This window comes from Equus asinus, chromosome 8, assembly GCF_041296235.1.
Source record: "Equus asinus isolate D_3611 breed Donkey chromosome 8, EquAss-T2T_v2, whole genome shotgun sequence".
Taxonomy (NCBI): Eukaryota; Metazoa; Chordata; class Mammalia; order Perissodactyla; family Equidae; genus Equus; species Equus asinus.
The window spans coordinates 99,532,833-99,548,052 of record NC_091797.1 but is presented as its reverse complement, the minus strand read 5'-3'; the positions used below and the strand labels follow the sequence as shown (position 1 = coordinate 99,548,052).

At 50.5% G+C, this 15,220-nt stretch overlaps 1 protein-coding gene across 3 annotated transcripts in view; it reads left to right on the top strand.

Annotated features, from left to right (window-relative positions):
- The window catches only part of KLHL22 (kelch like family member 22), a 36,346-nt gene extending 22,802 nt beyond the window's left edge, over positions 1-13,544 (top strand). For all 3 annotated transcript variants that reach the window (XM_044775360.2, XM_014827150.3, XM_070516605.1), the window contains exons 5-7: positions 1,538-1,730; positions 10,007-10,240; positions 12,583-13,544. In XM_044775360.2, the coding sequence (XP_044631295.1) occupies positions 1,538-1,730; positions 10,007-10,240; positions 12,583-12,948 (793 nt within the window). In that variant the 3' untranslated portion in view covers positions 12,949-13,544. The remainder of the gene's footprint in view (positions 1-1,537; positions 1,731-10,006; positions 10,241-12,582) is intronic.
- The last annotated feature ends 1,676 nt before the right edge of the window (positions 13,545-15,220 follow it).

Below are 15,220 nucleotides of genomic sequence, written 5' to 3'. Positions count from 1 at the left end.
CTTTTGAGCAAGGAGGTTCCCAGAAGCAGGTGAGGCGCTCAGATGCTGCTGGCTGGGTGATGCCCAGGGGAAACGGCCAGATACAGGTCAGGAAAAAGTAGGCTTTGGGCCTCGGGCTCACAGGGTCTTGGCCCCCTTGAGGTTCTGTGATCGTCTGTATTCACCCAAACAGCATACCTGCCTGGGTGCCCAGCAGAGTGCCAGGCCTGGGGCATGGAGAGGGGGAAGGGGCATGGGAGGCCCCAGGGAGTTGGGCAAGCCTGGGGCAGGGCTGAATGCTGGAAAGGTAGGTCTGGGCTTGGGCTGCTAAGAGCCTCAGCTGCTGGGCTGAGGCCGAAGGATTTCGGGGTGTGAGCAGTGGCTTTGCTGGTGAGGATGGGATCGGATGGACAGAGGGAGTGCAGGGTTCTGTTTAGGACAGGTGAGCAGCTAGCTGCAGACAGCTGGAAGGTGTCTGCAGTGTGGGTTCAAAGTGCAGGAGAAAGCAAGGGGTGATAGTTGGTCATTCTGGAGTGGCTGAGCTCCCCTGAGTTGAGAATGGGAAGCCCTCTGAAGGCAGAAGAGGGGCAGGGGGCCTCAGAGGATTGTTGGGGCAGGCAGGAGTGCAGAATGAAGCTGCTGCTTGGGGACTAGACTTTTTTACCAAGGTTGATGGGGAAAGAAGGAGAAGGCAAGGCTGTGACTTGGGGACAGCTGCATCTCCTGTGAAAGGGGTGTGAAGGTGGCGCAACATCAGAACAAGCTTGTCAGGAGAACGAGCTTCATAACAGTGCTAGTGTGGCGCTGGGGCTGAGCAGGAGCTCAGCAGAGGTCCGCTTCCCTCCCCTCCCTGCGCCCGCTCTCCCAGGCAGCCCCTCAGCCCAACAGTGCTTCTCCAGCCTTGTGGCCCTGCTGCAGCCAGCTCAGCATCTCTCCGCCCGTGGGAGTGCCTGGGAGCCCACAGGACCCCTCCCTCACGGTGCCCACAGTTCATTGTGGGAGGTAGCACTCCCACTCCTCCAGCTGGGGAGGTCGAGAAAGCTGTGGGAGTGGCAGTAGGAGAGTTAGGAGAGGCACATGAAGTGATGAAAGGGTGGGCTGTGTCTGGCAGACCATGCAAGGAAGTGCCGGAGTTGGCTGGAGGCCCAGAGCCTGTTGTGCCAGTGCAGTTGAGAGGCTGTAATTGGGGCCTTCCTGAATGGGGACGGGGCCATGGGGACCATGAGGTGAGATAGGTGAGGTGGAGGTGGCTGTAGGAACAGCCATTGCGCAGCCTGGGGTGGACTTGAAACCACCCAAGAGGTTCCGCCTGGAAGGGACTGGCTTCCTGGGCAGAAATCCAGGAGGCTCCTGGCCACGGCTTCTAGGCTGCGTGCTGGGGACGCATCTCCACCCAGGTGTGTATCAGCCTGCTGATGTGGCTGTGGGGGGGCATGTACTGGTTTTGGGGGGCAGCCGGGGGAGGGTTCAGGGTACATGGGTGGAGCAAGAGGAACAGGCCTGCTGTGCAGGCTCTCTCACCTGTCAGTGATGTGTTGCCTTCGTGTCCCCTCAAAAGGTATGACCCGAGGCACAACCGCTGGTTCCAGATCCAGTCCCTGCAGCAGGAGCACGCCGACCTGTGTGTGTGTGTGGTGGGCGGGTACATCTACGCGGTGGCTGGCCGCGACTACCACAATGACCTGAATGCTGTGGAGCGCTACGACCCCGCCACCAACTCTTGGGCCTACGTGGCCCCACTTAAGAGGGAGGTAAGGAAGCCCCTCCAGGAGGGGCCTTCTGCCTACTTTCCTATCGAGGGAGGCCAGGCCAGGGAGCCAGGCCCAGCGAGCAGAGTCTGCATCCCTCCAAAGACTCTGCACTCAGATTGGGGCGGGGGACCCCTGAGGTCCAGCCAGCCACCTAGGGAGAACCTCATCAAGCATCCAGACCCCATTACCCAGAATTTCACCTGCCTCTTGGTCTCACCACCTTGGCCCCAGGAAGTTGCTTTAACCCTGCAGTTCAATTGTATACAGAATCCTCCCGTTTTTCTGTCCTTCAGCGCAGCTGAGATGAGCTGGGGTGTGTCCAAAGATGTTGTTAAACAGGAGGGGCACTGAGAGAGATGAAGCCTCAGACTTCTCCCCTACGGGCCTCCTGGAGGGCGGGGTCTTATAAGTTGTATTTTTCATGTTTTAAAAAAAAATCACGTGTGTCCTGCACAATACCTTGGTTCGTTGAAATTTGAAGATGTTTAGAATATGTTCATTGTGGAAAGGTGCTGCTTTAGGAGGTGCCTCTCTTTTGTCTTTTAGACTTGGGTACTGGGACCCTGGCCCCTGAATCAGACACGAAATCCCAGGGCGAGGAAGAGGCTTGCTGACCTCTCATATCCCGGGTCCCACCCAGCCTCTGAGAGCAGGCTCCGTGCCCTTCTAGCACTGACATTGCCATTTGTGGAGCACATGCTACAGGCCAGGACACCTTTGGGGATCCCCGAGCGCCCCAGAGGGAGAGGATGTTGTGGGAGACACACAGGGTTCTGCCACACTGGTTCTGGTTCCAGGACTTTGGCAAGAACTCCTGCTTTTCTGAGCTCTTTCCACACCTCCCCCTGATCGCTTGCCCTTCCCCCAAGCCTCCAGGGTCTTAGACTTTGACCTCAGGGGGCTGGGGGGGCGGGGAGGGGGGGTCTTCCTGATGGGCCTACAGCCCACATGACCTCCAAGGTCAGGGGTTCCTACCATGGTTCCTCCCAGTCAGGGAAAGCTGGCCTGCTCCTTGTTCCTCAGCTTCCTTGGGGAAGGGAGCCCCTCTGGATACTCCCTACCCCTGTCCTGCAGAAAGGAGTGGGTTTTGCATGGGAAAGATCAGGGAGTCCTTGAGACCTGGTGGACAGGACAGTCTCCTGAATTCCGTTCTACTTCCAGGAGGCACAGAAGGGTGTGAGTGGGAGTGGGTGGGTGGGGGAGGGGCTGGATGGGTTCTTTGTCTGAGGCTGGCTTGGGAAGCTGCAGTTCTCCAGTGTGGCCACAGAGGGGCAGCCTTGGCCTTCAACCAGCTTCTCTCTGACTGCCAATGTCCTTCCTTCATAGTTCATTCATTCATCAACTATTTATTAAGGGCTTACCATATACTAAGTCCTGGGGATCCAGTGGTGATAAAAAATGACAACAGTCCCCATCTGTGATGTTTACAGCCTAGCAAAAGAGACCGTTCTAAGTACTAAACAAATCAGTAAAGTAGTTGCCAATTGTGGTAAGTGAGATAGAAGAAATTGAGAGGGTTGAGCTAAACAGTGTTCAGGGAAAGGGGTCTGGCAGGACAATTCTAGATAGACTATTTGGGGAAGGCCCATCTGAGGAGGTGTCAATTAGACCAAGGTCTAAAGGAAGATGGGCAGCCCTTTGGAGAGGGAGGAAGGGCCTTCCAGGCCAAGCGGGGGGCTTCACAGTTTATTCTGAGAAAGAGGGGAAGCATGGCGAGTGCTTGTGAAGAGCGGAGGGTTTGGAGGATCAGGAGCGAGGAGAGCAGTTCCTGGGCCGTTGGGTGGCCAGGCAGAGGCCGTGGTGGCTTGTGCGTGGGTGGAGGCTGTGAAGAAGGAGGGAGATGGGCAGTTTGGAGATGTAGTTTGGAAGTAAACTGACCAGACTTGCTGATTGACCAGATGTTAGGGAATGAAAGGGGATAGATCATAGAAGACTTGCAGGCTCCAGGTGGGAGAACCTGGGTGGGTGGCCAGGCCACTCAAGAGGACAGGTGGGTTTGGAAATGAAAAAGAAGGAAAAGTTCCATCCAGAACATGATAAATGTGAGATGCCTGGGGACATCCAATTGGAAATGCCAGTTTGACATTAAAAGTCAAGCTCAGATTATTCACAGTAGCCAAGATGTGCAAACAACCCAAGTGCCCATCAACTGCTGATTAGATAAAGAAGATGGGGTATATATACACAATGGTATACTACTCAGCTGTGAAAAACGACAAAATTGTCCCATTCACAACAATGTGAGTGGACCTTGAAGGTATTATGTTAAGCGAAATAAGCCAGACAGAGAAAGATAAACACCATATGATTTCACTCATATATAGAAGATAAACAAACATAGACAAAGATAACAGATTATTGGTTACCAGAGAGGAAGGGGGGTGAGGGGTGGGCATAAGGGGTAAAGGGGCACATATATATGATGACTGACAAATAATAATGTACAACTAAAATTGCACAGTTATAAACTATTAGGACCTCGATTAAAAAAGCCCTCAAGCTCGGGGGAGAGGTCAGCCTAGAAATAGAACTGTGGAGAATTCATCAGCACACAGTTCTGTGCTGGTTGTGGGAATGGCTGTGATAAGCTCAGAAGAGCAGGGACAATGAGAGGACAGTGGAAGAGCAGCTGCGGAGCTGGATGGGAAACTGCCAGAGAACAAGAGGTTTCCTCCTTTGAGCAGAGAGGGCCCGCAGGTCCAGAGAAGGTGGGTGTGCAGCCATTGGAGGAAATCTTTAGGGAACCTGCAGGGACTGGAGGGAGCAGGCCCACACTGCCAGCTCAGAACCCATGCTCAAACATAGTGAATGACTGGGGTGAAGGCTGTCGTGTGGCCTCGTCCATTTGTCTTGTTCTCCCACCTGTTTCTCAGGGCCCCCCATAATGCAGAGTGGCATCACTAAGAACTGATTACTGACCTGCCTACAACGGATTGCGTGCTCCCTGCGCCAGCAGTAGGCAGAGGCCTCTGGTCATAGGCTCTTCTCCGCATGGCCCAAAGCTGAGCTTTGCCTTCCTGCGCTTCCAGAGGAGAGGACGGAGGTCTGTGCAGGGAGCCCCTTCTCTGCTCACTTAGAAGCCGCCCCAGAAAACTTGCACTTCCAGGAAGATAGAGGAGTTGTATTCTTCCCACTTCTGCTTGCTCAGTACTCAAAACTCTGGACATTCTGTGTAAAACAAACTTAAGAGACTCAGAAGGGTTGAGAAAGGAAGGCAGACCAAGTAGGGATCTTAGGCCTGAGGAACAACACCATACGATAACATGCTTCCTGGTTTGCTTATTACCTCATGTATCTCAGACTGGGGACTAAAGAGGCTGACAGCTGGAAGCACCAGTGGGAAACAAACTTCAACAAATGTTTAAAAGTTGAAATCATACATTGTGTTCTTTGACCAAAATGGAGTCAAACTAGAAATCACCAGCAGAAACTTAACAGGAGAAATCTCCAAACATTTGGAAACTAAACAACACATTTCTAAAAACTCCATGGATCAAAGGGGAGTAATGAAAATACCTTGAACTGAATGAAAATGAAAAGACATGTCAGAATTTGTGTCATCCAGCTAAAGTTGTCCTGAGAGGGAAATTTGTTGCACTAAAAGCCTGTATTCAAGAAGAAACAAATCTCGAATAGTAATCTAAACTCCTATCTCAAGAACCTGGAAAAAGAAAAAGACAATGAAATAAACCCAAAGTAAGTGGAAGAAAAGAAATAATAAATATAAGAATAGAAATGAATGAAATTAAAAGTAGAAAAATAGAGAAAATCAACAAAACAGAGAACTGGTTCCTTCATAAGATCAGTAAAATTGACAGACCTCTAGCAAGATGGACAAAGAAAGAGAAGACACGATTTAAAATATCAAGAACGAAACAGGATGTTACTGCCAACCCTGCAGATGTCGAAAGGGTAATAAGGGAATGTTCTGAACGACTCTACACATGTGCATTTCACAACTGAGATGAAATGGGCCAGTTTTCCTCAAATAACACAGCCTACCGCAACTCACTCAAACTAAACAGGAAATCTGAATAGCCCTGTATCTGCTAAGAAAACTGAACTTCCCCAAAAGAAATGTCCAGGCCTAGATAGTTACACTGGAGAGTTCTACCAAACGTTTAAAGAAAAGCTAACACCACTTCTGCGTGATTTTTCCCCAGAAAATGGAAGATGAGAGAATACCTCCCAATTCTACTTATAAAGTTAATGTTACCCTGATACCAAAAGCAAAGACAATACCCCGAAAAATGACTGATGACTCATAAATATACATGTGAATATCCTTAACTAAATATTAGCAAATAGAATTAACCCTCCCTCCCCAAAGAAATTCATGATCTAATGGGGTTGATTGCAGAGACAGGAGGCTGGTTTTGTATTTGAAATTCACTTGGTGTAATTCACCATATTAAAAATCACATGATTGTATCAGTCAGTGCAGTAAAATGATATGACAATGTTTTGCATTCATTCATGATCAAACTCTCAAAAAATAAAAATAGAGATTAATTTCCTCAGCTTGATGAAGAGCATCTACAAAAAATCTTACCACTAACATTATACTTAATAATGAAAGACTGAATTGAATGCTTTCTCCCAAGATGGGGAGCAGTGCAAGGATGTCTGTTCTTGCCACTCTTTTTTTTTTTTTTTTGAGGAAGATTAGCCCTGAGCTAACTACTGCCAGTCTTCCTCTTTTTGCTGAGGAAGACTGGCCCTGGGCTAACATCTGTGCCCATCTTCCTCTACTTTACATGTGGGACGCCTACCACAGCATGGCATGCCAAGTGGTGCCATGTCTGCACCTGGGATCTGAACCGGTGAACCCTGGGCTACTGAGAAGCAGAACGTGTGAACTTAACTGCTGCATCACTGGGCCAGCCCCTGTTCTCACCACTCTTATTCATCGTAGTCCTAGAGGATCTGGCCAGTGAAATAAGGCAAGAAAAGAAAATAAAGGCATGTAAATTGAAAAGGAAGAAATAAAACTGACCCTATAGGTAACAAAATTGTCAAAACTCTAAAGGAATCTACCCCCAAAAAATATCCTAGCACTAGTAAGTGAGTTCAGCAAAATTGCAAGATATAAGATAAACATACAAAAATCAGTTGTATTTTGGGTACTAGCAATGAACACAGCACATGGACACTGAAATTAAACATACAATACCACTTGAAATTGCTCAAAAAAATTAAATGCGGAGTGGGCCCGGTGGCGCAGCGGTTAAGTGCGCACATTGCACTTCAGCGGCCTAGGGTTCTCCGGTTCGGATCCCAGGTGCGGACGTGGCACTGCTCATCAAGCCATGCTGTGGCAGGCATCTCACATACAAAATAGAGGAAGATGGGAATGGATGTTAGCTTAGAGCCAGTCTTCCTCAGCAAAAAGAGGAGGATTGGCAGATGTTAGCTCAGGGCTAATCTTCCTCAAAAAAAACAAACTAAATGCTTAGGTATAAATCTAACAAAACCTTTATAGGATTTATATGCTAAAAATTATAAGATGCTGATGAAAGAAATAAAAATATGTAAATAAATAGACATACCATATTTATGGATTGGAAGAGTCAAATAATAAAGATGTCAGTTCTTCCCAAATTGATATACAGTATTTAACTCAATTTCTATCAAAATCCCAGCAAGCGTTTTTGTAGGTATAGATGAGATTATTCTGAAATTTATATGGAAAAGCAAAGGATCTAGAATGCCTCAAACAATTTTGAAAAAGAATAAAGTGAGGGGCTGGCCTGGTGGCCTACTTGTTAAGTTCACATGCTCCACTTTGGCAGCCTGGGGTTCGCAGGTTCGGATCCCAGACGTGGACCTACACACCACTCATCAAGCCATGCTGTGGTGGCATCCCACATATAAAACAGAGGAAGACTGGCACAGATATTAGCACAGGGCCAATCTTTCTCATGAAAATAAAAATAATAAGTGGGAGGAATTCATCTACCCAATTTCAAGACAAGTAGCTACAATAATCATGACTGTGGTACTGGTGGAGGGATAGACACAAAGATCATTGGAGTAAAATAGAGAACCCAGAAAGAGACCCACACGAGTATACCCAACTGAGTTTTGACAAAGGTGCAAAAACAATTGAATAGAGAAAAGATAACCTTCCAACAAGTGATACTGGAGCATTTGGACATCCATAGGCAAAGAAATGAACATTAACTCAAGTCTCCCACCTTATACAAAAATTAACTCAGAATGGTCTGTGGACATGAATAAAACTATAGAGCATTTAGGGAAAAAAGGAAGAAAATCTTCAGGATCTAGGGCTAGGCAGTGAGTATGTAGACTTGACCCCAAAACCATGAGCTATAAAAAAAAATTAATGAATTAGACTCCATCAAAATGACAAACTTTTGCTCTGGAAAAGCCCCTGTTCAGAGGATGAAAAGACAAGCTGCAGAGAAGGAGGAAATCTTTGTAAACATATCTGACAAAGGACTAACATCTAACATATATAAAGAACTCTCAAAATTCATCAGTAAAACACACACACAAATAGACCCTTTAAGGTAAAAGACTTGAGACATTTCACTGAGGAGGATGTCCAGGTGGCAGACAAGCGCATGAGATGATCAACATCATTAGCCATCAGGGAAATGCATATTAAAGCCACAGTGAGAAAACCACCTATCAGAATGGCTAAAATAAAAAATAGTGTCAACACCAAATGCTGATGACAATGCAGAGAAACAATGGCTCATACATTGCTGGAGGGAATGTAAATGGTACAGCACTGCTGGGAAGGAGTTGGCAGTATCTTTAAGAAGTTTGCTTCCAACTACCATGCCATGCAGCAGTTGCCATACTATGCATTTATCCCAGAGAAATGAAAACTCTGTACACAAATATTTGTAGCGGCTTTACTAACAGCCAGAAACTGGAAACAAATCAGTTGTCCTTCAGTAGGTGAATGGCTAAACAAACTGGCGGGTACACAGTGTGGAATTCTGCATGACTCCATTTATATAACGCTCTTGAAATGACAAAATTATAGAAATGGAGAACATATTAGTGGTTGCTGGGGGCTGAGGAGGGGGTTCAGGGTAGGAGGGAAGTGGGTGTGACAATAAATGGACAACACGAGGGATCCTAGTAGAGATAGACATGTCCTGTGTCTTGACCGTGTGAGCGTCAGCATCCCGGTTGTGATCTTGCGCTACAGTTATACAAGCTGTTACCACTGGGGACTCTGGGTGAAGGGTACGTGGGGTCTGTATTATTTCTTACCACTACCTGTGAATCCACACTTACCTCAAGATGAAAACTTTAATTAAAAAAAAAAAAGCCTCCCCAGATACCCCCACTAATGGAAAAAGACCCAAACCCTTGGTGCGTGTCCTGCCCTCCGCCCTCTCCAGCCCTTGCTGTGCCCCCGCATGGCCTGAGTGTTAGTGCCTGGCCCAGTAACAGGAGCCCTGGAGCCTCCACACCCTGTGGGGCTCCTCCTCCCAAAACCCACAGTACTTTGCTGTGGGGCCCATGGACACAGCATGGAGGGCCTTGCGTAGGGTGGGTTTGAGGCAGTGGCTATGAGAGAGGAGTTCCTGGAGGTCACAGGACTCAGCATGAGGGGCACGTGTGGTAGGGCTGTCTGGGCAGTGAGGAGGTTCTCACAGCAGGGGCTGGGGGGTGCATAGAAAGCACATGTAAGGTTGAGGACCAAAATCAAAAGCAGCGTGGTGTATTTCCTTCCCCTACACATACCCATCGATAAAGTGGCATTGTTCTTCCTGTTTGATTTTGCATCTCACTTTTTCCATCACCATATCATTAGATACCACTTGCAAACAAACAGATTTTGACAATGGGATCAGTAGGCCTGGAGGATTGGCTGGCTGGTGGGAGTTGGGGGAGGTGGAGGCGACCGAGGGTGGGTCAGCGGTTCCCAGGAGTGCTGACCCTTCTCCCGTGACTCTGAAAATGATGCTTTGGTTTTGAGTTCTCCCATTCACATGTCTCCTTCAGGGGTAAGGGAAAGACAAAGATTCCGTCCTTCCTCTTGTAGAAGTTCTGAGTCATCTCTGGGTGTGCAGACTCGTCCCCCACTGGGAAGAGGTCAGGGGTGGTTGATCTGGACAGTGCATCCAGTGAGAATCCAGGGAGCATTCTCATCAGAGTGTGAGGGAGTCGCCGAAGCCACGAGGTGTGCGGCAGCTGTGGGGTCCAAGCAGCTTTGTGAGGACTCCTGGCTGTCCTCCCTCACTGCTCTCTTGCCCTTCCCTGCCCCCGGTTCTCTTGGTGGCCCTGCACAGGTGTATGCTCATGCGGGCGCCACGCTGGAGGGGAAGATGTATGTTACCTGCGGCCGCAGAGGAGAGGACTACCTGAAGGAGACGCATTGCTACGAGCCGAGCAGCAACACGTGGCACACCCTGGCCGACGGGCCCGTGCGGCGGGCCTGGCACGGCATGGCCACCCTCCTGGACAAACTGTATGTGATCGGAGGCAGCAACAACGACGCTGGCTACAGGAGGGATGTGCATCAGGTGAGCGGGCAGGGGCTGTCCCATACACGTTCCTGGGTCAGTGTTCCCATCCCTCCCAGTTGTTACTGATGAAAAAGTAATTGCGACGTGTTTTTTTCTTTTCTTTTTTTTTTTTTTTGAGGAAGATTAACCCTGAGCTAACATCTGTGCCAGTCTTCCTCTACTTTGTATGTGGGTCGCCTGCCACTCATGGCTGATGAGTGGTGTAGGTCAGCGCTGGGGATCCAAACTGCAAACCTGGGCCGCCAAAGTGGAGTGTGCAAACTTAACCACTACGCCTTGCCACCGGTCCCCGAGTTTTCTTTTAATAGACTTTATTTTTTAGAGCAATTTTAGGTTCACAGCAAAGTTGAGCAGAAAGTAGAGTTCTCATATGTCCCCTGCCCTCACACCTACACAGCACCCCCTGCTATCAACCAGAGTGGTATAATTGTTATGTTGATGAGCCTTCAGTGACACACCGTCATCACCCAGAGTCCACAGTTTACATACGTTAGGTTCACTCCTAGTGGTGTACATTCTATGGGTTCGGACAAATGATATGTATTCTCTATTATACTTTCATACAGAATGGTTTCACTTGTTTTTATTATTATTAAAAACTTTAATTATGAAGTTAATATAACCACATTGCAGAACTTTCAAAAAATGGAGAAGGGTGAGGAAAAATGCCACAATCCAGCCCTGTGCCACTAGTTTTTGGTCCTTCTAGCCGTACATGGTTTCCATCTAACTGTGGAGCGTCCCATTCTGCTGCTGGCTGAAGTTTGTCATATTTTCCAATTTAATGCTTGGTCTTCATAGCCGTGTCCCACCCACGTGGTGGCTGTATAGAACTCTGTCGAACTGGTGCATTATTTGGGTTGGTCTAACTATTCCAAATAACATTACAATTAACACTTGCTTTATGGAGCTTTTCAGGTATTTTGGATTATTTCCTTAGGTTAGAGCAGTGGTTCTCAAAGTGTCCATCCCCAGACTAGCAGCATCCACATCACGTTAGAACTCATTAGAAATGCAGATTCTCAGGCCCCACCCCAGACCCACTGGATTGGAAGCTCCAGGGGTAGGGCTCAGCAGTGTGCTTCAACAGGCTCCCCCGTGGTGAGAACTGCTGGGCTTTAGTGGATTCGTTTCCTATTACTGTCTTGACAAATCACCACAAATTCAGCAACCTCAAAGGACCTAAGTGTATGCTTATAGCGTATTCTGTAGGTCGTAAGTCTGACATGGGTCTCGCAGGGCTAAAATCCAGATGTCATCAGGGCATCTTTCCTTTAAAGAGGCCCTAGGGGAGAAGCCGTGCCCTTGCTCACTCAGGTTGTTGGCGGAATTCAGGTCCTTGTGGTTGTGGGATTCAGGTCCCCAGTTCCTTGCTCGTTGTTAGCTAAAGGCCCGTCTTGGCTTCCAGAGGCCAGCACATTCCCTGGCAGGGGGCTGCTGCGTCTTCAAAGCCTGCAACAAGGAGGTGGTCTTTCTCACTTCTCATCTCTCCTGTCAAACCTTCCCTTCTGCTTTCAACGCTGGTGCAATTAGATGGGTCCACCTGGAAGATCCAGGATAACCTCCCCATCTCAATGTCTGTACCCTAATCACATCTGCAAAGTCTCTGTCTCTACATTTTTATTGAGGTAACATTGGTTTCTAACATTGTAAAGGTTTTAAGTGTACCACATTATAATTCAACATCTGTGTACACTACAGTGTGCTCACCACCAAAAGTGTAGTTTCCATCCATCACCATATAATTGACCCCCTTTACCCGTTTCATCCTCCCTTCATGCAGAGTCCCTTTTGCCATGTAAAGTACCACAAGTTCCAGAGGTTAGGGTGTGGACTTCTGTGGAGGGCCATTATTCTGCCTACTACTGCTGGAGAAGCAAAGGCGATTATTAAGTCAAAAAGATAAGATTTCTATGGCTCTTCACACATGTTGCCAAATTGCTTTCCTGCTGTGTCAGACACATGCACAGCAGTATGGCTTTACTGTGTTCTCACTAGCACTGGGTTTTGTTTTTCTTCCCCTAATGGCTGCTGGTTAACAGTTGACAGTTTGTCCTTGACATTTTATTTGGCATTTCTTGGATTACTAGTAGGTTGAACATTTTTCCATGTATTTGTTTGCTGTTGGGGTAATTTCGAAGACAAGAGAACACTGGTGGTCATCATTGGTCAGCAAGCAACTATTTCCAGTTTTATCTGTGCCTCTCCCCTGCTGTTGGGTGTTGTCGCGGAGGTAAAGATGGTTGTGTGGGGTCTGTGTCCTCAGTCAGCTTCCATTTTGTGGGCTGGCAGCCCCGTCCCAGCAGGTGTCTTGCTTTACTCTGGCCTTGGCTTTGCAGGTGGCCTGCTACAGCTGCACATCCGGGCAGTGGTCATCTGTCTGCCCACTCCCAGCAGGGCACGGCGAGCCTGGCATCGCTGTGCTAGACAACAGGATCTACGTGCTGGGCGGCCGCTCGCACAACCGCGGCAGCCGCACGGGCTACGTGCACATCTACGACATGGAGAAGGACTGCTGGGAGGAGGGGCCCCAGCTAGACAACTCCATCTCGGGCCTAGCGGCCTGCGTGCTCACCCTGCCCCGCTCCCTGCTCCTCGAGCCTCCCCGTGGGACCCCTGACCGCAGCCAGGCCGACCCGGACTTTGCCTCCGAGGTGATGAGTGTGTCTGACTGGGAGGAGTTCGACAATTCTAGCGAGGACTAGGGCTCCAGGGGCCCGGTGTCAGGGGAAGGGTGGCGGGAGCTCCGAGGGCAGCAGGGCCCGTAGGCGGCCCAGGCCAGAGCACCTTACCCCAGGGCGTCGGCCGCCCTGCCTCCTGGCACCTTTCCTTCACACCAGCCCGTCTGCCGGTATTTGCAGGGCTGCAACAGGTATGTGTGGGGACCTGCAGATCTGTGGCTGTGGATTACCCAGCAATGGGAAATGCTTGTGAAGAGCCCTGGTCCTCTGAAGTTTACCAGGCCCACTCCTCTGCTCAGACATGGTGCGCCATCACCAGCTGTCTTGGCCCCCCTGGTTCCGGTGCCTGCTGGGTTAAGAAGGCGCCCTTCTCCAGAGAGACCTAGGGACTGGTGCCCAGGCGAGGGGGCTGCAGCACACTGAGCCCCCTTCTGTGGGCAGGGAGGGGGCAGAGTGAGCCCCTCCACCGGCCCAGCAGCCCGGGGCTGGAGAGGGAGCAGAGATACATAAAGTTGCCTGAGACTGGTTCTAGCGATAAACAGATCCCCTACAGCTGAGCTTTTCTGACCCCATGTTGTTAATAAATGAAATAAATCGTCTTACAGAATGTGTGAATTGTCTTCCTGTGGCCATAGCCTTGCTTCCTCACACAGCCGGTCCAAGGTGGCAGCACGGGGAAGCAGGGTTTCCGGGGGCCCAGCTGCTGGGGGCCCAGGCTCTGGGCTAGCAGCTGAGGCCAGAGCTGCTGAGTCCTAGTGGGAGGCCTAGAGCCTGCCTCAGAGGAAAGGATGGTACCCCCCAGGCTAGAACGGTGTCACTGGGAAACCTGGAAACCTGCCCCTATGTGGTGACACGTGGTCACGGGCCTGCTTGAGCACCTCCAGTGAGGAGCTCTTCTCTGAACTTCCGTCGAGTTCCAGTGAGCAATCTCCTGGCCCCAAGTAAAGCCCCAGCCTATGGTTCAGGAAACCGACTCCCAGCACCTGAGGAGGGAGGCCATGTCAACATAGAGGCCCCGTAAGAGGCCTGCGCCCAGCTCCTCCCCACCCCCTGGATCTGAGTGTGTGTGTTGGGGGGGTGCTGCGTTCCCTACAGGTTTGCCAGGTGAGTTCTTAGCAAATCATCTCAAGGGCCACGCTGGTGCAGTTGAGGGAACCCTCTTGGGGCGCCACACAGGCCTGCGCAGCTGAGCTTCCACCTGAACAGCCCCTCCTGCCTACCGCAGGCCTCCCTGCCCGGCACCACCCTGCAGCGCCCTGTGACTCCTAAGGCTGGGCAGAGCAGGGGATGACTGGGTCTTCTCTGTGTCCCCTCGTGCCTTGCCCAGAGCCAGCGCCCTGTCACGGAAGGGAGGGGAGCGGAGGGGCAGCGTGCGCTTCTCCATGAGAGCACGGGGGTGGGGAGAGAGGCAGGCTTGGCTGCTCTAGGCTTTCCTTTCTGGATACCCTGAAGACTTTGGGGGGTGGGGGTGAGGCCAGTGGGAGTCACTGTCTGTTCCTCAGGGCTGTGGGACCTTCCTCGCTGTCTCTTGGGGCCTGGGTACCCCTGAGGAAACGTGCCCCCGCTCCCTAACCCCCATGTGACATCATGCACTCACTCTTCTGGTTGGCAAGCCCAGTGTTGACCCTGGTGGGTCACTCCTAGTGGGCCAGGATGGCCACCTTCTCCAGTGTCATCTCTGTTCCTGAGGGTGAGGTGCTAGAACACTTGGCATAGGGACCTTGCACTTCCTCTCTCTGCCACCGCCTTAGAGGCCAGGGCAGCAGTTCCTGCAAACCCCAGAGGTTTCTGGGAGGAGGAGTGCCAGGAATGCCCCCCTACTCTCTCCAGTGTGCCATCTCCCCACCCAGAGCCATGCAAGAGACCTGGGCTGTAGGGGAGGAGGGAAGGGTCTATGAGGCCCTGCAAAGCTTGGGGTTGGAATAGACGTGAGCCCTGGAAGGTGACCTGAGAGCTGGGCAGCAGCCTGGCCCTGCCACTGTCTATCCTCTAGGCCCAGCCTAGCATTCACCCGCCACTAGCAAGCCACCACCTCCTGCCCCTGAGCCTAGCCAGCCCGAGCTCGCCAGCTTGGCAGGCTGTCAGGCCCTGCATTCATGCCTTCGCTTGGCTGCTTGCTCATCCTTTTCAATGTGCAGAATCCTCACCCTGCAAGCCAACTTCCTTCAGGAAGCCATCCCTGGCTAGGACCAGTTGGTCCGGGCTCTGGGCTCCCAGAGTTTGCCTGCGTGGTTGTCAGTCATCTGTGGGTGCCGGTGAACCCGCAGCTTCCTCATCCTGGTATTCACCTGGCACC